General features: G+C 38.4%; 1 protein-coding gene across 1 annotated transcript; it reads right to left on the reverse strand.

Annotated features, from left to right (window-relative positions):
• On the reverse strand, positions 1-24,390 carry LOC139202734 (complement factor H-like). The gene is made up of 30 exons (XM_070832294.1): positions 24,201-24,390; positions 23,903-24,085; positions 23,590-23,695; positions 23,406-23,482; positions 23,070-23,252; positions 22,682-22,864; positions 22,335-22,529; positions 22,007-22,186; positions 21,607-21,774; positions 20,558-20,725; positions 19,941-20,111; positions 19,347-19,505; positions 19,012-19,200; positions 18,728-18,913; positions 17,796-17,975; positions 15,454-15,624; positions 14,953-15,129; positions 14,364-14,469; positions 13,867-13,943; positions 12,677-12,868; positions 12,370-12,558; positions 11,274-11,459; positions 9,890-10,069; positions 8,773-8,964; positions 6,527-6,706; positions 5,785-5,964; positions 3,841-4,032; positions 1,991-2,176; positions 1,254-1,433; positions 1-344 (listed from the first exon to the last, which is right to left on the reverse strand). The coding sequence occupies exons 1-30, from the start codon at positions 24,280-24,282 to the stop codon at positions 151-153; spliced, it is 4,992 nt and encodes a 1,663-aa protein (XP_070688395.1). The 5' UTR covers positions 24,283-24,390; the 3' UTR covers positions 1-150.

The following is a 24,390-nucleotide window of genomic DNA, read 5'->3' on the forward strand; positions in this document are numbered from 1 at the left end:
CAGAAAGTAAATTTTTTTATTAAAATTACCAGACACAGCATTGAAGTACAGACACTTGATCAGCACATAACTGGCTTAAGTCTTTACTTTGGTTAATCATATACATGTTTGTCCAGCGGACTCTTATCACATGAAGTGGACTGAAAACCTTTACTGGCACCTCGGCAGGTGTATCACACCATCAACACACCTCTGACGCATGGGCAATACGTAGTCATGTCTTGTATGTCCAGTACATGCAAACGTGATCATATCATTATGGGCTGAATATATCTTGTCATTATATGAATACATGAGGCGAATGTTAGATCTGCTCATGGCTTCTTTATCCATAGTGCAGGGTTCTGCAAGAGATACATGACATTTTATCAATCTCAGGAACGACTGCACAGACTACTCCATATATTTTTTTAAAAACTAAATAAGACTTAACAAATGTAATCAGTAACCAATACTTAACATACAGAGCATAACCTATTGGCTTGCAAACTATGAATCTTTTCTAAATTGATAAAGAACCAACATAAGACCACAGTAGTGCCGAAGAAATCAACAGAAAAAATGTCTTTCTTCACCATTTTTGTCCGTTTGAACAATTTCAATAATTTGATGCTTTACAGTCATTTACATTCCATAGTCACAGGGATTCTATTCTTTTATATAAAGCATAGTGAAATTAATTCTCACTCAATAATCTACAATTTAAATATATATGTATGTGGAATAACAAATTCTAGTATCAAGATGTTGGTTCCTCACAAGTAGACCTACTATTTTTCAATTACAGATAACGGCTTGGATAAAACCAGTGAGCAAAATTTGCTCTAGCTTTGGCCCCAGCTCACTTTGACTTGAGATATCTGAAGTTGACTAATTGTGTGCTAGTATGACAATTTTCATGCCGTCTTACAGAATCTACACATTTCTGACACAGTAACTCAAAAAAGATGCCAAAAAGAAGATTCCTCCCTCTAAATTATTATCAAATATGTAGTTACTATGTTCTGGCTTTATTGCTCTATTGTCTTGTTGCAACATTGATGCGTTTTTTTAAATTATTTTTTCATTATTTAGTGTTTGTCTACCTTCATTACGTAATGTTTAATGACTGTAACACTGAATGGCTCTGTATGATTAATAAATGATTTTGATATTAATCCGGCTGCTACATGCAAACACTGGGAACTAAACACAGTTGTACACATGCAAAATCCTGACAGAATGCAAAGTGAAAAATAAAAATTGTAACTTACTGAGGCATCTCATCCGTCCAGTCCATTCACCATTGTCGCAGACTCTGTAAGGCTGACCGTCCATGGTGTAATAACTCTGACAGATGTATTCAACTGCTTCCCCGTGTCTGTATTGGTATTTAAGAGTGTTCTTTATGTCTCCATCTGCAAGGGGTGGTGGTCTTCCACAACCCAAAGGTTCTAAAATAATGTGGGCAATGCCAGATAAAGAACAAGTTTATTATTATTATTGCAAATTATTATTATTGCACAGTATTTTGCAGTCACATGTTTTTTTTGCACATGTTTCCAGAATAGCTCTCAAAATCCTGTCTTAGTCTGTGTATGTACACACTATAACCTTCCAAAGGGTAGGGTGTATTGCAGGACATTTGACTGCATTAGTTTAAGCTAGCTGGGCCTAATAAACTGTCACCTGAGAGAATGTGTTTATTGTGACCTTTTCAGACCACAGTACAGTATATGACTATATGATATACTGTTTATCTGGGTATATGATCCAGACAATAACATCGGGTTAATTGACTACCTGTTATTAATGAGAATCAGGACATGCTATGATCGTTATCGTTATGTATAGTTTCAACATGCTGTGAAAGGCAAATCAAATCAAATCAAATCAAGCCCTCTGAGAACGTGGTGCATTGTTGAAAACATCTGAATATTAGTTAATGGATCGTCTCTTCCCTTCACTTCTCTAGATCAGGAGCAAGGGAACTAGAAAAGACCTGATTTACCTCCACATGTTGGGAAGGGATCACTCCACTGTCCCTCTGCTAAACATTCAACCGCTGCCTTCCCTCGAAGAACTTCTCCATGGTAGCGGCAAGCAAAACGTAATATTTGTCCTTTTCTTAGTAGATTGCCACGCACATTTGGGGTGCTGTGAACGTTGTTTGGTACAACTGGGATTTTGCATCTTGCTGTTTAGAAGAAGAGAATCTGTTTTAGCAAGAGGTTTATACAGAATAAACAGAGCATATTAGGTTTAGATCGTGACTGTCTGGGCTTCATGATCACTGCTTCTAATGCACCACCACTGCACCACTACTCACTGTCGTAATGAGCATGGAGTCACTGACTGACTGAATACAGGTGTGTCTGATAGTAAGCACAGGAGAGACTCCACACAGACTAAAGACTGGGATGGTGCCACATGTATTGGTTGGAGCATTTGCTGCAGTGGCTTGGCACTCATTTGGTAGCGTGTTGTTCACAGTATCTAGTACTGCTGGTGATGAAGACAGTCGGAGGTGGGTGTTAGGAGGTCTGTTGCCTCCTGTAGGAAGTGACACTGATGCTGACTGAATTCTTTCCTCGCTGTCCACTGGAGCTGTTTCTCAGGGGAGTAAGACAGTATCCCACGCTCAGACCCTCAACAAGCCAACAGACAGGGTTTCCAGTGGTCACACTTTAAGCTGGTGGTTTGCAGTGCCTCCTTAGTAAAGGGTGGTGGTGGTGTGGCATGTTTTCAAGTGGTATGCCTTAAGCCAGAGTCTAACCCTGCGCAGTGGCTCTTCACCTCAGTGGAAACCTGGTGCTGCTGGCTGCCCATAATTGTTTGTAACCCCCTGCCCCTCCCTGACCCTCTATGAAGTAGCTTTTATACATATTTGATGACTTAATAAAGATTACCTTTGTATTACTCAACAGTGTGTCTGTGATTTTTCAAAGACTCTGACACTAAGGGCAGTAATAACCTGTTAAATAAGGATAAAACCCACATTTATTACAGTATGTAAATTTACTACTTATTGGAATTGGATCTTGGAATGTAGATCTTATTAAAGAGGGTATAACGAATACTAATATATTGATATTAATATTTCTTCTTGGATCTCATGATTACATCACATAAAATGATCACTGGACACAACACTGCAGTTCCCATCAGCTCTGTGCTTTGATTTTCCAGCCAACAACTTGACTGTTTTGGTTCATTCTTATTCTGTGATTTCAGTAACACAGCTCTAAGAACTGTTACCTGCTCAGCACCAAACAGCAGACACACACACACACACAAACTAATTGGTAAACTACTTTGTCAACAAATGGATTATAACATGCTCTACATTAAATTAATTAGTTAATTAATTAATCATTTAAATTAAATTAAATACATTAAATAAGCTTCTTATGTTGATATTTTGCACACCGTCATGATGGTCTTTACCTGTGTAAGAAGGGAATTAATTATTCCACGGTCCATTCTTACCTAATCTAATTAACATACATGAGTACTGTGTGTCTCCATGCTCTGTCTCTGTACAGTGAACTAATATTTGAGCATACCAGCACAAGTTGGAAATGGGGCACTCCACTCCCCAGTTTGTAAACATTCAATTTCTTCAGACCCCTCCAGTTCATAGGCATCGTTGCAGTTGAAGCGTAATTTGTGTCCACTCTTTACCGTTTCGCTTGCTGGTGGTAGATCAGCCACATTGAGATGAGGGGGAACTACATCAACATTGCAAGTAATGTCTGGAAAGAATAAAACAGTTATCAGCCAATGAAAATCTCTGTAACTATAATGTTTACAGACAACATCATATTAATATTGTGTATCTTTTTATTTTTAAGGGTGCACCTTCACATGAGGGGAATGGATTATCCCACTGTCCATTTTCACCACATATCAGCACTGAATTGCCATTCAGATATTTCCCCGGACTATCACAGCTGAATGTGATTGTATGATCAGGAGTTATGGGAAAGTCATTTTCTGGCAAACCTTTTACTGTAACCCCTCCATCTGCAGGTGGGGGGTCACAGCCCAAAGCTGAAACCAAACACAGTCAGTCAGGTCACATTCAGGTCACATATCTTTGGCTGTTCTTACATTGCTATAGTTACGGTTTTGTTTGGCTATAAAACTGAATTGGTTAGGATTGCGGAAATGCCATGGTTTTGGTTAAAATAACTGCTTGGTCAAATTTAGGAAAGCATTTTGGTTTGGACATGTTGAACGACCAACACGTCCTCTGTGGAGGAGGCAGAGTCTGAGGACTCAGGGGAAGCCTCGTCCATATCCCTGGCAGAGGTCGCCGAGGTAGTTAAGAAGCTCCTCGGGGGCAAGGCGCCAGGGGTGGATGAGATTCGACCTGAGATGCTGAAGGCTCTGGACATTGTTGGGCTGTCTTGGCTGACACGCCTCTTCAGTGTCGCGTGGAGGTCAGGGTTAGTACCTGTGGATTGGCAGACCGGGGTGGTGGTACCCATTTTCAGAAAAGGGGACTGGAGGGTGTGCTCCAATGATCGGGGTATCACACTACTCAGCCTCCCCGGGAAAGTCTACTCCAGGGTGCTGGAGAGGAGGCTCCACCCGATTGTCGAACCTCAGATTGAAGAGGAACAATGCGGTTTTTGTCCTGGTCGTGGAACAGTGGACCAGCTCTATACCCTTGCGGGGCTGTTGGAGGGGTCATGGGAATTCGCCCATCCAGTATACATGTGTTTTGTAGACTTGGAGAAGGCCTATGACCGTGTCCCTCTGCAAATCCTGTGGGGAGGTTACTGCGGGAGTATGGGATACCGGGTTTGTTGCTACCAACTATTCGGTCCCTGTATAACCAAAGTGAGAGCTGTGTCTGCATTCTCGGGCAAAGTCAGGCCCGTTCTCAGTGGGTGTTGGAATCCGCCAAGGCTGCCCCTTATCACCGATCCTGTTTGTGATTTTCATGGACAGGATCTCAAGGCGCAGCCAAGAGCATCCAGTTTGGGGACCTCAGAATTGCATCTCTGCTTTTTGCAGATGATGTGGTTCTGTTGGCTTCCTCAGACCTTCAGCAGTGTGAAGCAGTCGGGATGAGGGTCAGAACCTCTAAATCTGAGGCCATGGTTCTCTGCCAGAAAAAGGTGGATTGCCCTCTCTGGGTTGGGAGTGAGTTGCTGCCCCAAGTGGGGGAGTTTAAGTATCTCGGGGTCTTCTTCACGAGTGAGGGTAAAATGGAGCAGACGGATTGGTGCGGCGTCAGTAGTAATGCGGGCGCTGTACCGGTTCCGTTGTGGTGATGAGGGAGCTGAGCCGGAAGGCGAGGCTCTTGATTTACCAGTCGATCTACGTTCCAGCCCTCAGAAGAGAAGGGCGTTTGGGGTGCCCTGCTTAACCTGTTGCCACCGCGACCCGACCTCGAATAAGCGGAAGATAATGCATGGATGGATGGATTTTGGTTTGGCTTAAAATTATGTTGGGCGACCATTGTCATCATTATTACAATAACTACCGCTTGGTTATTGATAGTGGTTTTGACTAAAATATACCAGATATACCAAATTGTCATCGCAACTTTTCAAGAAAAAACTGCCGGAGATTTGTTCAAAATTAAGACTGCAATTCAAACAGCTATGACATTTATGTAACTAATTCTGTGCATGAAAGAGGCTCATGCCCCTTATGTCAAAAAAGTGTAACATGATAATGGAGTGTAAGCAGATAACTGAAATCCTGTTACATGACAACAGTCAACAACATCAACAACAGTAGTCATTCAGCTGGTAGTGAAAGAGTCAAACAGAAAGCCAATCAACTCACAGTAGCACCTTCCCCGACGGACTGAAACCCAGCCCTCACTCGTGCACACATATTTGATGATTGCACCTGATGTATAACCTGGTTCACATGTGAAATGTATCATGTTTCCTTCCTGGTACTCAGCTCTTTTGGTCTCTTCTGTAATGTGGGCGTGAGTAACATCTGGGAGCCTTGAACATGCTAACAAACAGCAACATGGGAAAAGAACGGAAGATTAAACACACTCATGTTTTGAACAGATCATCCACTCTCAGTCAGCTTTTGGGACCAAAATTAGGCATATAATTCTTTACAACCTCGTCATGTAATCTTGCTGTGGATAAATTCCCACACCATCTATCACAGCCTAAAGGCAAAGATGAAAGAAGTGTTTCGCTTGACAGTGCAATAATACAGGTCGGCAATGAAATATGCAAGTTGGTCATCACAGGGAAAAATTGGTAGTGAACCTCAAATTGTTCCCATTGCATAAAAAATGCCCAGCTTTAATGTAATTAAACAGGGAATATACTGTTTTGTACAATGAAAGTTTATGTATTGTGCTGCGAAAGTAAAACCTTTAGGTGGATCCAGTGGTTAGTAAATGCCATCTTACGCTGGGGTCCATATTGGTAGACTTGTATTGATCCGTTAAGACGAGATAATTTCGCAATCCCTCTACATGATTTATTACACGCGAATTAAGACAACAGTAGTCTTCAATCAATGGTGAAAGAATGGAGTAGGAAGCCATTTAACTCACTGTAACACGTTCCTGGACGGACTGACAGCCAGCTCTCTCCAGTGCATAAATACATGGCAGTTTGACTTGATATATAACCAGGTTCACAAGTGAAATGTATGACATCTCCTTCTTGGTACTCTGCTTTTCTGGTCCCCTCTGACACTTGGGCGTGAAGAACATCTGGCGGCTTCGAACATGCTAAGAGAAAAAAACATGGCAACCTGAGAAAAATCCCACAGTCTTACATTGTCTCATTAATTGTTTTATGTCGTATACAGATGGGAAACTGGTAACAGGGACTTGGAAACAGAACACAACTATAAAATTCAAGGATGTCCACCCCACTGAAGGACTCCTAAAATATTTATAAAGAATAAAGTTGCACAATGTTTCAACTGCATGATCTCCATCAGAGATGCATCACTGCCTTCTTACATAGGTAGTGTGCATCTGACTATCTGTAAAGCCATTTGTATTTTTAATGGTAGAATGCATTTTAATACAATAATCTATAAAAACAATCCTCATTTAAAAGGCCAACATAAAAAGACCATTAAAATCCAGCATAGATACTGGGTTAATATAAGAAGTTATTTTTCTTATGAGTCCCATCTAAAAAAATTCTTTACTTTTTATAGTTCAGCAATTTAATTTTTAACACTACATGGAAACACAAATATAAATAGTTTCATCTGTGCAAATGAGACAATAATTAAACCCACCACACATAATAATTATGAGGAAATGCCACAATTGAAACAAGAAATTTGCAGAGGATTCTCTCATTGCATGCGGTATCCTCCATTTAATCTAAACACTTCGTGTCTCCAAGAAGCAAAATCCTAACACTCCTACTTACCATTCTGTGATAAAGAAACTTCCACATGACCCCACAGTTGGAGAAACAGAAGGATTACAGACAGCTGCATGATTCTTTGACAAACTTTCCCGCAGAAAGTTCCAAGGCAGGGTGTTTGTCCCAAGTCCTCAGAGAGCACTGAGGTTCACCACATCGACTGGTCAGTGGAATTATACAGTGCATGTCACATTGCAACACGCCAACACACACTATTTGCTACACTGCGTCCAGAAGTGCTCACTTCCAGCATGCTTTGTGCATTCACATTCAATTAACATACTCTTAATATCTGTTCAGTATCCTATCAGTCCAGTTAATAAAGAGCTATAAAGGAATATCTTGCCAGATCATAGTTTAAAAGTTGTTTTAAATTAATCTGAAGTCTGTAAACAACATAAACATTGTTAAAATACTTTTGGCTTGCAATCATTGCTCCCTATAGATTTTGCTCACAAGCAATGTTTGTCCAGTTGTTCTATATAGACGTCCTGTGGAGGACGTCAGGGTGGATGTTTGGGTGTGCAAAATGAAAACATAATACCGGCGTTCTGGGTTCTGTCCTGTCTTGTAGGTTTATGCCACTAAAACACAGTTGTAGGTTTAGTTAAACATAGAAAAGTCACCATATTTTGCTTCAAATCACTATTCCTGAATCATTGGGTCTCTCTTAATCAAAGAGTTTGGTCTAGACCTGCTCTTTATTGAGATAACACTGTTATGAATGGTGCTATATAAATAAAGATTGATTGATTGATACATATTGTGCTTAGGATTTTGAAACAGGGTAGCTAGTCAGAAAGTATTTAAGGCAGACCAGCACACAGTGAACAGTTTCCTAAACCTCCATGTTGATAAAGAATTGTAACCTATGCCTAAATTAGTTTCCCCCACAACATATTCTCAAAACATATTTGGTTGAGAAGAACAGTTTTGTAACTTAGGGTTCTGCATTAATTATTGGGATTTTTTTTTTTAGAAGTACAGGTTTCTCCAGAAAACCTGGCCTGACTCTTCCTCTTGACTCATTAAAGGGTAAAAACAACCTCAGAATTGAGGGCCAGTTAATAGCTATATCCGTGCTGTTTGTCATGGCTATTGTTGCTGTTCTTTTTTTTTCTTATTCCCAAATAAGCTCTGAATATAGCACAGTTATTGGTGAGTCCATGTGTTGTGTTCATTGCCACATGAGAAGAAAAGTAGTATTTTTTTTTGCACACAAGTGTTTTGTTGTGAATCATTTTGGAGACAGAAAACAGAAAGTAAATTTTTTTATTAAAATTACCAGACACAGCATTGAAGTACAGACACTTGATCAGCACATAACTGGCTTAAGTCTTTACTTTGGTTAATCATATACATGTTTGTCCAGCGGACTCTTATCACATGAAGTGGACTGAAAACCTTTACTGGCACCTCGGCAGGTGTATCACACCATCAACACACCTCTGACGCATGGGCAATACGTAGTCATGTCTTGTATGTCCAGTACATGCAAACGTGATAATATCATTATGGGCTGAATATATCTTGTCATTATATGAATACATGAGGCGAATGTTAGATTTGCTCATGGCTTCTTTATCCACAGTGCAGGGTTCTGCAAGAGATACATGACATTTTATCAATCTCAGGAACGACTGCACAGACTACTCCATATATTTTTCTCAAATGACATAAATGTAGTGTTTAGAGATTAAAAACTAAATAAGACTTAACAAATGTAATCAGTAACCAATACTTAACATACAGAGCATAACCTATTGGCTTGCAAACTATGAATCTTTTCTAAATTGATAAAGAACCAACATAAGACCACAGTAGTGCCGAAGAAATCAACAGAAAAAATGTCTTTCTTCACCATTTTTGTCCGTTTGAACAATTTCAATAATTTGATGCTTTACAGTCATTTACATTCCATAGGGATTCTATTCTTTTATATAAAGCATAGTGAAATTAATTCTCACTCAATAATCTACAATTTAAATATATATGTATGTGGAATAACAAATTCAAGTATCAAGATGTTGGTTCCTCACAAGTAGACCTACTATTTTTCAATTACAGATAACGGCTTGGATAAAACCAGTGAGCAAAATTTGCTCTAGCTTTGGCCCCAGCTCACTTTGACTTGAGATATCTGAAGTTGACTAATTGTGTGCTAGTATGACAATTTTCATGCCGTCTTACAGAATCTACACATTTCTGACACAGTAACTCAAAAAAGATGCCAAAAAGAAGATTCCTCCCTCTAAATTATTATCAAATATGTAGTTACTATGTTCTGGCTTTATTGCTCTATTGTCACATTGATGCGTTTTTTTAAATTATTTTTTCATTATTTAGTGTTTGTCTACCTTCATTACGTAATGTTTAATGACTGTAACACTGAATGGCTCTGTATGATTAATAAATGATTTTGATATTAATCCGGCTGCTACATGCAAACACTGGGAACTAAACACAGTTGTACACATGCAAAATCCTGACAGAATGCAAAATGAAAAATAAAAATTGTAACTTACTGAGGCATCTCATCCGTCCAGTCCATTCACCATTGTCGCAGACTCTGTAAGGCTGACCGTCCATGGTGTAATAATTCTGACAGATGTATTCAACTGCTTCCCCGTGTCTGTGTTGGTATTTAAGAGTGTTCTTTAAGTCTCCATCTGCAAGGGGTGGTGGTCTTCCACAACCCAAAGGTCCTAAAATAATGTGGGCAATGCCAGATAAAGAACAAGTTTATTATTATTATTGCAAATTATTATTATTGCACAGTATTTTGCAGTCACATGTTTTTTTTGCACGTGTTTCCAGAATAGCTCTCAAAATCCTGTCTTAGTCTGTGTATGTACACACTATAACCTTATTGCAGGACATTTGACTGCATTAGTTTAAGCTAGCTGGGCCTAATAAACTGTCACTTGAGAGAATGTGTTTATTGTGACCTTTTCAGACCACAGTACAGTATATGACTATATGATATACTGTTTATCTGGGTGTATGATCCAGATAATAACATCGGCTTAATTGACTACCTGTTATTAATGAGAATCAGGACATGCTATGTCTCAGGTCAAAAGAAGGGAAGCGAGACACTCCAGGTGGACCGGTACAATACACAAGACGAACATCACATGACAGGCAAGGATTGCTGAAGATTATTTCATTTTTTAGGAGCCTTATTTACCAGGCTAACATTCCTTACCGAGTACAGAAAGAAGGTAATTAGTGTAAGTAAAGAAGCTTGCTTGGCTGTCTGTAGCTTCGGTTTGTTGCATGTCATCACATTCATTATTTTTTTCAATGTACCAACTAACGGTCTGAATGCCTAAACATAAATGATAAAAAAAAAAAGTTTATTAATTCTTTAGTTGCTGAAAGATGTCAGGAAACATGCCAGATAGGTTACAACATTTCTTCATTATGTTTACAATATCCGGACGGCATAATGATTCCTGCAAAATGTAATCGCTGTTAGAAATTTCCTGTAAATTAAATATTGTAATTGTTTCCTAAGCAGCTTGAGATATCAGGACGCGGCTGAGTTACGGTAGACAACCTTTCAACATATTTGGTCAATCCAACGCCATTCCACTGCACTGACATGCATTTTTCCTCATCAAGATAAACTACTACTACTTAGAATAACTACACTATAACCCTATATAAGATACCATCAGTCTAATTAGTGATGGCTTTACAGTCCAACACTTCACGACCTGTACGTCAACAAATTGCTCCACAACCATTGCAGGTTCAACATGCTGTGAAAGGCAAATCAAATCAAATCAAGCCCTCTGAGAACGTGGTGCATTGTTGAAAACATCTGAATATTAGTTAATGGATCGTCTCTTCCCTTCACTTCTCTAGATCAGGAGCAAGGGAACTAGAAAAGACCTGATTTACCTCCACATGTTGGGAAGGGATCACTCCACTGTCCCTCTGCTAAACATTCAACCGCTGCCTTCCCTCGAAGAACTTCTCCATGGTAGCGGCAAGCAAAACGTAATATTTGTCCTTTTCTTAGTAGATTGCCACGCACATTTGGGATGCTGTGAACGTTGTTTGGTACAACTGGGATTTTGCATCTTGCTGTTTAGAAGAAGAGAATCTGTTTTAGCAAGAGGTTTATACAGAATAAACAGAGCATATTAGGTTTAGATCGTGACTGTCTGGGCTTCATGGTCTGGCTAAATCTTTGCAAAGTGGGTTTCATGAACCAAAATCTGGTGTGAATTGTTGTTCTCTGTATCTCTGTAACCTCACCTCTGTATGCAAATGTATGTAAATTCATTATCACTAATTGGAATTACTCAAATGTACAGTAAGAGTAGATGGTTATATTACTTAATGAAGTTTAAATCCAAGCAGCTGTCTTCTATAATCAATAGCCTATAATAAATATTTTCATATTAACAATGGATCACAGTACTGCTTGTATGTGAAAGGGGTTGTAGTGATGAACCCACTGAGAGTCTGAATGCTTTTGCTGCTCTACATTTGCTGCATGTGTAAATAGGAAGCTGTTTGCGAAGACATTTTTCATATCAACTTAAAAGTAATACATTGTACCACAGCTTATTTTCTGCTTGCCCTAAGTGGCCAAAAAATAATATATATATACATACATTTGCATATATATATATATATATATATATATATATATATATATATATATATATGCAGATTCTTGAGGGGAAAAAAGCACATGATAAGAATTCCTTTAATATTCAACTTCAGCTTTGAACTGTCGTCCCACTTTGATTTTAATGTGACCTTTGATGTGTCTCACATATCAACACCCATCTCCTCTGTCTCTCATCATCTATAAAATATTTAGATTGTGTCCTCATCTAATTACCATAAATTTTTTGTTACCTTCTACGAGTTGTACTGTACTTGAATCTTTTGCCTAAAAAAGATGGGTAAACTTAAATATTCCAATAAAAAGGTGGGTAGAATCAACGTTAATGGGATTAACCTCCACTGAAGGTGAACGTACCAGAACAAGTTGGAAATGGGGCACTCCACTCCCCAGTTTGTAAACATTCAATTTCCCCAACCCCGTCCAGTTCATAGTCATCGTTGCAGCTAAAGCGTAACTTATGGCCAATCTTTATTGTTTCATGTGCTGGTGGTAGATCAGCCACGTAGAGATGAGGGGGATTTTTGTCAACTGTACAAGTGATGTCTGGAAGGAATAAAACAGATATCAGCCAATGAAAACTCTAAAAAGATTGCAGTTTGCAGTCAGTATCATGTCATATAGATATTGTGTACAAAATAATTTGTTATCTTAAAAGGTTCACCTTCACAAGAGGGAACTGGATTATCCCACTGTCCATCTTTACCACATACCAGCATAGAACTGCCATTCAGATATTTCCCAGGATCATCACAGCTGAATCTGAGGAAGCGGTCAGGAAGTATGGGCTCGTCATTTCCTGGTATACCTTTAACTGTGATGCTTCCATCTACAGGCGGGGGTTCACAGCTCCAAGCTGAGGAAACACAAGCAGCCAGGCCACTGAGGGGAAAAAGCTGAATAAGGCATTTAAGAATTTGATGTATTTATTTCACAAGTCAAAATCTCACAGTGGGGTGTCAGTAAAGGGCAGAGCCTCCCCACAGAGCTCCAGAGTGGGTGGAGCTGTGTTTTTCCACGTTTGTGTTCAATGATATCCTCATTGTTAAATAATATAACAACCATAGAGGTTAATGCAATGACCACCTGTTTTAAATATTTCAGGAATCATGTTTTGTCTATCATTTTGCTGTGGCGGATGGGTAAAACTATTACAATACCTATGAGCCTCAACCACTGTTGACATGGAGAAGTAGCCAATGAGAGACACAAACCACAGTGGAAGCAAATTCAAAATGCTTCATTGTTGTAGTTGAGAGCAAAATGTTGTGCTGAGTTGACTGAGTTGTTTGCTGAGTTCATCAAAAATTGATCCTGAAAATTCAAAGTGAGTTGATTTAAGCAACAGAATTTAAAATCAGTTTCCTCAACGCCTTAATCTTTAGCCTCCACCTGCTGTTAGCGGAGCATGTATCTGTGTAGTTACTACCTGGTACACCTGTAACTGCATTTTTTTCTGTTTTGTAAGAGAGCCTCCATTTAATTGAGAGGTCTGTACAGTATAAACTGCAGCATGTTAGACAGTAGTTAATCTTTTTTTTTTTTTTTTTTTTTTACTAGTGATCAAATCAAGAGATTCATGCCAATTCACGCTGTAGAAGTCCTCGAACTATGAGTCATTTACCGGAGTCTGTTTACTTTTTCTTCTACCAGGGATGCCTTTAACAGCCCCGTTCAATGTGCAACCTGTCACCCTGTTTTGCCTCAATAACACTCGGTTGTTGCATGTTTACATTCACAAAAAGCTTTCTTGCAATAACATACTAAAAAACCCCGTCTAGTTCAGCTTTAAGGTTAATAATAATTGACAACAGTTTGGAAAAAAATTGCTGCAGTGTTGTTATTAAGACTTACGATCACATATTGGCACGTGATTGGTCCATCCGTCCACATAACAAGTCCTGGTGTCTGTCTTACTCACCATGTGGTAACTGCAATGAATAATAAAGGAAAGCTTTCTATTATGAGATGAAAACATCTGATTACAACACCATTAATCAAAGAAATGATCAAGACTGAAACACCAAACAAATGTCATACATCATGTTGATTTTGTTCATTTTAATCAGCCTATTTAGTTTTTACCACACAGTTAACAGTTAATTTGTAGATTTGTGTTTATTAATGGGTTTACTATTGTGTAGAATTTATCTGACCAACTTCACCAACTCTTCCTCTAAAACCTAGGTAACCCTATTCGTAAAATTGTTAACACACCTAAAAAGTCCTTATATGTGCTCACAACTGCATCAGATTGTGTCCTAAGTATTATATTATGTGTCTATATAGTGCTGATAAAGGCTGTGCTGCCATTATTTCTAGTTTCAATCAATCATTTCAGACCCACATACCCTTCATCACAAAAGTATTTGATAGTTGCTCCAAAAACAAAGTCTTCACCATGGATAATTTGGTAATAGCCATTGGAAGTGTCATCAGGAAGTGCACATGGCTTCACTGAAAAGATAAATCATGATTATTCATTAACCAAGCAGTTTCTACATAATGTAATTTTCTTTTTTTAAATCTGATTTTGGACTTTGGCTTTATTCTTTAACAGTGATGTGATTTTCCAGCAGCTATGTTGTTGGTTTGTTGCTCCTAAGAGGAATGTTTGATGTCTAGTTACAAGAAATTAGTTTCATCGACATAATCCAGCATTTTGTTAACTCAGCAACACAATCTGGTTAACTAAAGTTATTATTTCTTGATGGGTGTCAGATTTATTTAGACATTTCTACACATTAGCGTGGACATAATTGTCAGCTCTAAGTATGGACAATTAATTCCAATTGTGTCAATCTGTGAACTACTCTGGATTTTCTTTCGTTCTCTCTCTTTGAAAAAAAACAGTCCAATATTTGAAACCTGAGTACTGCAATCATTCAAGTTGCCAAAAAAAAAAAAACAAAGAGTGAAAAAGAAAGCCATTCAACTCACAGTAGCACGTTCCCACATGGAGTCTGAACCAGCCATCACTTGAACACAAATATCGGATAGTAGGGCCTACATAACCAATTTCACAAGTGAAATGTATCACATGTCCTAGGTCGTACTCAGCTCTTTTGGTCTCTTCTGACAAATGGGTGTTAGGAACATCTGGGAGCTTTGAACATTCTAACAAACAGCAACAGGGGGAGAAGAAGAAGAAGAAGAGAAAATTGGACGTCTTCTCAACAGATGTGTGATACAGATGCCAGTTTTCAGAGTCATATCAAAACATGTGAATCAGAGGATCTTAAGCTATGTGTAGAATATCATTTTGAGACTATATTGTACATACATAAACCAACAATCCCACCCCATACACTCATTTTACTCTAATAAAGCAATGCCACAATTCAAAACATGCAATTTACATAGAAGTAATAAAAGTGTGCAGACCCTCTTCCATGAAACTAACAAATATGTAAAGCGAGCATTTAAAAACCTCTGTCTTACCACTCTGTAAAACAGCGTCCACATTCCCCCACAGTTGGAGAAACAAAAGAATTAGAAGCAAACGCATTTTGACGAGCAGCGTTACAGTGACAACGTCTCTATCTGAGGTGAACTCCTCTGACAGACTTTGTTTCCTGTGAAAAATTCCTGTGTTTTTGTCCCCAGCTGCAGCTTTCAGGGATTATTGAGGGTCACAACATGGACTGCCCAGTGGGATTACACAAGGCTGTATGGACACAACATGACGCATGGGAACACACTCAGCACGCACTGTTCACATATGCAATACTGAAAGCTCCAGTAAAGTTCACACGCAGTATCTTCACATGCAATAATAATCAACTTATAGAGGCCTCATAATGTGTTTCATTGGTGTCCTCTTAAATTTATTCATACAATGCTGCAGCGGGCTCTCAACAAGAAAAGAACAAACTCTCTTTTGTTTGTCATTCACTGACATATTCTTGTCTGAGTGAGTCTGCCGTCTCCGCTCATGCCGCTAAAACAGAAAACCTGTCTACTCACTTGACATAACTTAATTTCATCAAATTTGACTTGACAGGATTGCCCAATAAAACTAATAATATGTCGAATACATGACTGCATAAAGGCAAACATGAAATTTAGCTTAATGCAGCACATACAGACTAGGTTATAACTAGTTTATGACACTAACTGACTTTGCATGAAAATATAGAATTTGAAGCTTAATGTCTTATAGGTTTGTAAGTATCTGCTGGTGATTAAACTATCTGGCATAGATAACCACATTCAATTGGCATGAGTAGTGTTGAAACAAGTACAAAGTCCATTGTTAAAATCATTCAGTGGAACAATAAAATCAAATGAAACCGAGGGCAGTGAGAGAGCAAAACTGTTTATTTGTGGACATTATATTGACCTACATTTATCCTAAACGTCCGCATTCTTGCCGTTACCTGCCTTAACCAAAGCATGATTCTAATTTTAACCATAAAGTAAAACCCTCCAGTACATGATTAACTTTGTCCCCAGATTGGATGTTAACAATCTACAGAGGGCAGATGAAAGTTATTTACCCCTACAAAAGATTTCTTGTATGAGAAGACTGAACAATAGATAATTTGTATGATGTATTTTATCATATTTTGTGATGGATGTTTTTAAGGATGTGCTACAGAAATCAAAGTGATTATTTTTATTATTACAGGCGATATCTGGTTTTCAGAATATATATAAAAAAAATAGAAACACCAAATAAAGCCTTTGACAGTTTTCTGTTTATTTGAAATGCAAAAGCAGATCACATTACACAAATGATTGATTTAATCATACAATATCACTCTTTCCAACGATTATATGCAGCAGGGTCATGTATTGTTCATATAGGTGATACATCAGGATGAATACTACACATGGCAAAATGCAGTTTACTTTCTCTGTGTACTATAAATGATGCAAATAGACCATGGAAACATTTTTTTGGCATTTTATTAAGACGTCTTTGGATCTGAAGCAAAATCAGCATCGCTGTTCTGAGCGGGAACTGTTGGAGAAAATGTCTGTGTTCAGCATCAGATCTTAACATGCATCAGGTATACATTGTGCATCCACTAACCTGTCGGGTTTTTGCAAAAATATGAATCTTATTTGGTTTAATCTGGGCAGTAAAATATAAAGCATATGTATTGTATTATTGGTGTGAGGATGGTATTAACCAGGCAGGTTTCTTAATTATTCATGATGTTGTGTGGGCCATGTGCTGCACTTTGAGGCAAAGCACCATAAGTGTTTTCCTCTGGTGAATAATACTTTTTCAACAAACCGTTGAAGGATAGAATTGGATACTTTCATGCCTATCTTAAATCACTTCTCACGGGCCAGATGAACGTTGAAAGACTTATATGGGTCTCTGTGAAATGAGATGTTGACCTCGCAGCGAGAAATTGGGGACAAAGTCAACAGTTCTTGTTCTGCACAAAAATGCATTCTGAGTTAGCTGAATTGAGTGCATATCTTCCAAAATGTTTCCTTGCTGAGAAGTTTATATCCCTGTAGTTTCATTGTGAGTAACAAACCTAGATGTGACTACCAGGACAATGGTACTGACTTTATTCGGCTACCTCAGTCTGCTTAAGCCACATTAGCTTTAGCTGAGCATTACAATCATTAACAAATAACAAGAACTGTAGATTTTGTCCCCCATCTTTTACAGTGTAGTTGCATTGCAAAGGGATCTCCTTACAGCCAGTATGGACAGGGCGATTGATAACAGTAACCCATACCTCTCTAAACCTACATATTTCTCTCTAAACTTACATATTTCTTATGGGTATCATACTATGGTAGACACTACCTCTTACCTTCGCATTCCACTGATTTAATCCACTTGCCATTGACGCATGTTGCATTGCCTTCAGTTGTGATCTGCCCATCAGGTGTCATACACTGATACTTTATGACTTCATCATTGTCATATCTCAGTTTATCTGCTGTGAATTTCATTGACTGGGTCGGATCTTTGAGCTTGTGACAGTAGTATGCTGAAAAAACAAGAAGCATGTTGTTACCCAACCCCTGGAAATGAAGTTACACAGAACTAATTTGTTGTGTCAAATGTAGTCGCTGTCTGGATTGTGTTGAGGAGCAACGTATTTTCAAGTGCATAAAGCACTTTATGTACTGCGCAGGAGTTGTAGGGTTGACATGCAGGACTTTGACACTGGGGTTCACATCCTGAGTCTGGTGTGTGGTTTGGTGAAGGCCAGGGAAAGATCATGGCTTCGGTTAAATGTTGATAAAATATTGTGTCACTATATTATAGACTATGATCTTTCTCTTACCCTTAACCAAGAACCATAAATGTCTGACTATAAGCACAACTATAGTTAGTACTTATGATATCGTATTGCAAGATGTTAATTAAAAACATTTCTAAATAATACTGAAAACGCGACATTTGTATGAAACATAGTTGTGTTGCCCCACATGTAGTGTTTTAAATGTAATAGCCTGGATTAAAGTTTTAGTTTTGTTGTGTAATAATCTCTTTTCAGATTGTCTTTAAACTAGCATTTGAATTCCAAAATAAGTGCATTTTCTGCCTCACATATGTCCATTTCATAACCTGTCCTGTAAAAATAATGAGTAAAGAGTTTTACAATTTCTCAAGGCATCACTATTTCTCTGACAGATGAAATCTTACTACATGAATTAATGTGAATTGGTGAATTTTGTTTTTAAATACACACATGTTAAAGCTTTCTGTGTGACTGTGTGAAATGGATGTACATACGTGCACACGTTATGTTCTTCTTCTCCCATTTCCCATTTTTGCATTGAATGATGCCGTCTCCCTCCATTGTATACTTATTACGGCAGAGATAAGTTACTTTCGAGTTGGACAAGTATTCCTTCTGATATGAAGTCATAACAACTGCATTCTCAGCTTTAGGCGGGGGACCGCAGTGATTGGCAGTAGCTGAAAGAGATGGAGACATGTACAATATTAGGTAACACCCTGTCATTTTCTATCTCCAAATACTTATGTGTGATAAAATAAGAATGGAGAGGACTCACATGTACAGATTGCTTTGAATGATAATCCATTTGAATCCCATTTTCCCTTGAGACAGGTTAAGTGGTCAGTCTGAGCGCGGTATCCTTCATTACAAGAAATGTGGACGGTTCCATGTTGTGAATAAACTTTATTTGGATGACTCACTACCCCGTTAGGAACCACAGGAGTTTCCCCGCACTGTGTTCTCTCTACAGTGGACAGTTACAAATAATTAGGGTTTTGCGTTGTTGCTGACAAAAAAATGATATTAGCAATAAATATCAAAAAATAAAGTATAAAATGAAATGCTTCATGCTGCTTACAACTAGAACTATAATGATTTACAGTTAATTACCGATGCATTCTTCAAATTCAGACCACACGCCGTTAATACATTTGGCTTCTCCCCACCAGCTTTTGGTATAAAGCTTATAACCTTCATTACAAGTGAAGTACACTGTGTTGTTATACGGGCCAACTACAAATCCATGTGGAACCTTAGCCTCAGGACATTCTGTCAGTGAAAAACAAAGAAATTAGTCACATTCAGAAAACATCAATCAAAAGATACTAACAATGGATAGATAGTTAAAATGGTGAATATTTTAACTATGTAGTTGGTATTAGCATTTAGCTCAGAGCACCACTGTGCCGCAGCCTCAGAGCCACTGGCTGCATAGTGTTGTTAAAACTAAAGAGAAAACTGTTGCATATCTCCATTGCTACTTCATGAGCTGCTCTCATCGTTTTAAAGACAGGTCTGTCTTAATGGAAGAGATGGAACTTAATGTAAAAATTGTTAAATTATACACATCTTTAACCTGTTTACACTGGGTAATCAAACTTCATTGTTTTTTCTTTTTAGATACTATTTCTGTTGCAATTTAAACACACACACCTATCGCACTATAATTAATCTACTGTATTTGCTGGTTTTGCATGTTCTTACTTGTACAGCTCTCAATCCCAGTCCAAACACCCTGATAACAGGTCACAGTAAAGCGTCTGTCACCATCATTCGTGCACACATACTGGACTGTATCACGGTCGCTGTAACTTCTTTGGTCATTGCGATAAATGTATGCACCGTCAATGTCAAGTCTTTTGCACTCTTGTCTCTCTGAAAAGAAATTAAATAAAATTGGTAATTCACACACACCCTCCAGGTGTTCTGGTTAAATTCAATGAAATATAAGAAGGTTTGTCTGTAAGGAAGTACGGTCCTTCTCCTCGTCTCATGTCAGATCTCACAGTGCTCCAGAATGAGCTCATTAATGTGAAACATGTAGCAAACCTCTGACGATACGACCATGTAGAAACTTAATGTAGTAGAAATGTAATGAGGCATGAAGGTGTTAGCTCCACTAATCCACTAAGTCACCAAGGTTACTGAGTACTGAGTTAAAATAGATCAATATGAGTTTTACATTTGTGTCAGTTTGACATTCTGCAATAGTAGAACAGAGGATGCTTGCAAATTTGTACACATTAAATAAAACATTTTACTAATGGATGGAGAAATCATCTATTTTCCTTCAAACAGTTTTGTTTTTTGTATTATCTTACTTGTACATTGTCGAGATCCGGTCCAACCTCTTTCTTTGCAGGTTACAGTGAAGCGTCCTTCATAACCAGTCTTACAGACAAACTCGAGCTGCTCATTGTACTTGTATTGGGACAAAGCTGTTCCATTAATGACTGCATTCTGGTAGTATGGCGTGTTGCACATTATCGCTGAACAGAAAAACAGAAACATTTAAGTAGTAAATGTGTGTAAATAACGGCTAGTGGAAACTGTAAAAGTGGTAGCACCACGATGTAAAAGAAAACACATGTTCTGTATCACAAACTTTACTTATGTTAAGTAAAAATAAGGTAAGTGAGATGTTCCAAAGTATCAACAGTATATAGAAAGGTCCCTTTGTGAGTATTTCTAAATATTTATACATAAAAAAAACCCCTGATTTTGTCAGTTTGATTTCTCTACCCTCTCTTCATCTAACAAGTTCATGCATTTTACACTGAAGAAATACAGCTACAACTAAAGATATTACGTCCAAAGTAATTTCTTATTGCACCTAAAAGCTCCTCGACTTTGCATTTTAAATAACTCCTCTATTATTATGTGTTGATCAGAAATTTCATTGCACACTGATTAGAAGATTAGAAGATTAGAAGATTGTAGCCACAAACGTTCTTTTGTTTCAGTGTACCCACAGTTTAGTCAAAGTACCTACACCACCAGCATGATTTTCACATTACAGATTACAGATATCTGATCTGCTGTCTTCAGACTGCTGAAGGGGAAGACTTTCAGACATCATAAAAGCAGTTGTTGGTGGCAGATGAATCTCAGTAGTTTAAACTTTCAGCCTTGTGTGCTTACTTTTATTTATTGCTTTTTTATTTGACAGGAGCTTCACTGTTTTCTAACGGAATAATCTAGAAATGCATTTGGCATCGGGGATCTGTTGGGATCTAAAAAGTTGGACAAGATGCTATTATCTTAAAATCTGTACTTTAAATGCCTTCATGTAAAATCAGAAATAAACGTAGAAAAAATCCACAATGTGCCAACTGTTTGTTGTTGAGTTTGTTGTTCTGTGCTTCCTTACATGTACATTGTGGCTGCCCGCGCCAACCGCTTTCCAAACAGGTAAGTGTAAAACTTCCTTGATAACCTTCCTTGCAGACATAACTGGCATATTCGTAGTATTTGTATATTTCCTTGTTATTTGTGGTAATATCTGCATCAGGGTAATCACGTCTGGCACATGTTATTTCTGAAAGAAAACAGAATGCAGTTATACAAGGCTGTCCAGTTGAATGTGATTAACTTTCGGCACTATAAAAAATTGCTTCTGCATAATTCTACAATTATTTCACTGGTGCATATGTAATTATCGTACAGCAGATTAGTGTAAAACAGATTAACCCCAACTGGACCAAAACCTCCTTCCTCACATTCACAAATATGGATACAAAATGAGCAGTCATGTCATAAACAGGAGGTACCTGTACAAAGTGGCTTTGGTGACCACTCATCTCTGGTGCATGTTGCCACGGTGGCACGATCCGTGTTCTTGTATCCCTGATTACAGCTATAACTTACAGTGCGGCCTAATGTCAATTGTTGGTTCCAATAGACTGACCAGTGATACACATTTGGCTGTCTTCGATTGCTGCATATTACCTCTAGAATTAGAGACAGACTTGTGTTTCATGAACATGAACATTGAACACATTAATAATCATCATCATGGGTTAGTGAATCATACAAACACAGTAAAGAACAACAATCTCATAATTTGTGTCTGGCACTAGAGCCCATGTGGTTTTATACCTTGGCATACTGGTCTGACAGTCCACTCTCCATCGTCTTTGCATGTCGTTACTGCCAAGGTGTTCCGGTGGTTAGAAATCCAGAACCTCTCTCCACAAATGACTCTTAAAGTTTCACCGGGTGAAAACAGATTTCTGAAACCAGGTTCATACCTGGTGCCCTCCAATGGCGGCAGTGTCAGTCTACATTTTCTTTCTGCATTTGTTGGGAAATTAAGCACATTATCTCTCAGTTTGTTGTAACAAGGCCGGCTGTACAGTAGAACCAAGACATCCATCCATGCAGCACCAGCATTCACTCTTCAGTGCGATATAACCAATAAACTGGACTTTTCTGTTTATACTTACCTTCACACACAGGTGTGGGGCTCCACTCTGCTCTTATTCCGAGTTTTGTGCATTTTGAAGGTCTGTCTTCAGCACGTTTATATTTCTGATTGCACCCAAAATGCAGGACTTCATGTTCATTGTACTCTTGAGTATCTCCAAGCACATAACCATTTTCAATTTCAGGTGCGTCACATTTTATCGCTGTTCAAGAATAGACAAAAGCCAGTCATTAACGTGTTTGGAGAATACAATTATTACATTCTATTCAAGTTGTGGATTATAGTTTAAAGTTAAATAATCATGAATGAGTGCACAGGAGGTTGCTGGGTGATCAGTAGTAGTTGCTGTGTTGTATACATGTGTGTGCTGATTTCTGTCTTCCCCTTTCCTCCTCAGCTTGATTTACCTATGCATTTTGGAACTTCGCCACTCCATTCTCCATTTTCATCACAATACATCTCTGGAGACCCAGTCATGATTTCACTGTTGGACTTGCAGCTAAATCGTACTACGTTGCCATAGGTTGCGTCTTCTGGGTCCCCATGCACGTGGACGTTATTGCCCACATGAATCACTGGACACTGTTGGGCTGAAAGGAAAAAAATCTTTAAAATGTATCAAATTACAAGCAGGTAAACAATAATGTTTTCAATATTTCCAAGGGAGGTGTCATCCAAAGAAATAAATAGCGACAGCCTCTCTCCTCTGTGTCAGGTATAGGACAAAAATGACCAGCTCTTACGTTCACAGACAGGAACAACACCATCCCAGCCATGAGCCATGCAATGGCGAATGTTTGTGCGACTGACCATTTGATAACTGAAATGAACAGTGTAGAGAATGGGACAGTTTGAATTAAACTCCTCGTTGTGCAAAGTATACTTGTATAATGATCCATAAAAAACTGATTATTAATATTTTCATACCCTTTGTGGCAGGTGTATACAACTTGTGACCCAAAGACGAAATCGTCTCCCTTTTCCAGATTGAAGTCTGCAAACTGGGCATCGCCGGGATGACCACATGATGTTGCTTGTAATGTAAGAATGAGAGAGAATATGGGTAAATATCTCATTACGTTTCTTCCGTATTCTGTATTTAACACGATAACATAAAATAAATTGAACAATGAAAACACTATAAAGTTCAGCTGGATTTGGCATTGTGCAGTCATTCAAAACATGACACACACAAAATGTCTATTGACACATTTCCAAACAGTTAAAGATTGTTACTTACGTTGACATTTAGTGCCTTTAGAGGTCCATGTTCCCTGAACACAGATCAGTTTGAAAAAGCCAGAGAAGCCAATATTGCAATTCACTCTCACTTGTTTTCCACTGACGTAGGTGCGAAGCAGCCCAGTCATGTCAAAATTTGAATCATATAGACTGCTTTTTGTAAACTGTTCAAGTGTACAGTCTGTGGGACGGCAAAAACAACACAAAACAAAACAAGTATAAATAATTTTGTGAGCAACAGTAATCAAAGTGGTAAGATCAAAAGTAGCCTGTGTCTTTGAACGATTTGGTCTTACCTTGACTTTTCACCAAGGTCAGTGTACACATCCATAAAACTAGGACACGACCTCTGGTTCTCGCATGCATTTTTATCTTCATTACCCTGAGCCGCCAAACAGAAGTAGAAACTGCAGACTGAAACACTATTATACACAGAAAGAGCTGTGGATTTCACAGGGAACAAAGAGATTGCTCAATGACTTACGC

This window comes from Pempheris klunzingeri, chromosome 6 (genome assembly GCF_042242105.1).
Source record: "Pempheris klunzingeri isolate RE-2024b chromosome 6, fPemKlu1.hap1, whole genome shotgun sequence".
Classification (NCBI taxonomy): domain Eukaryota; kingdom Metazoa; phylum Chordata; class Actinopteri; order Acropomatiformes; family Pempheridae; genus Pempheris; species Pempheris klunzingeri.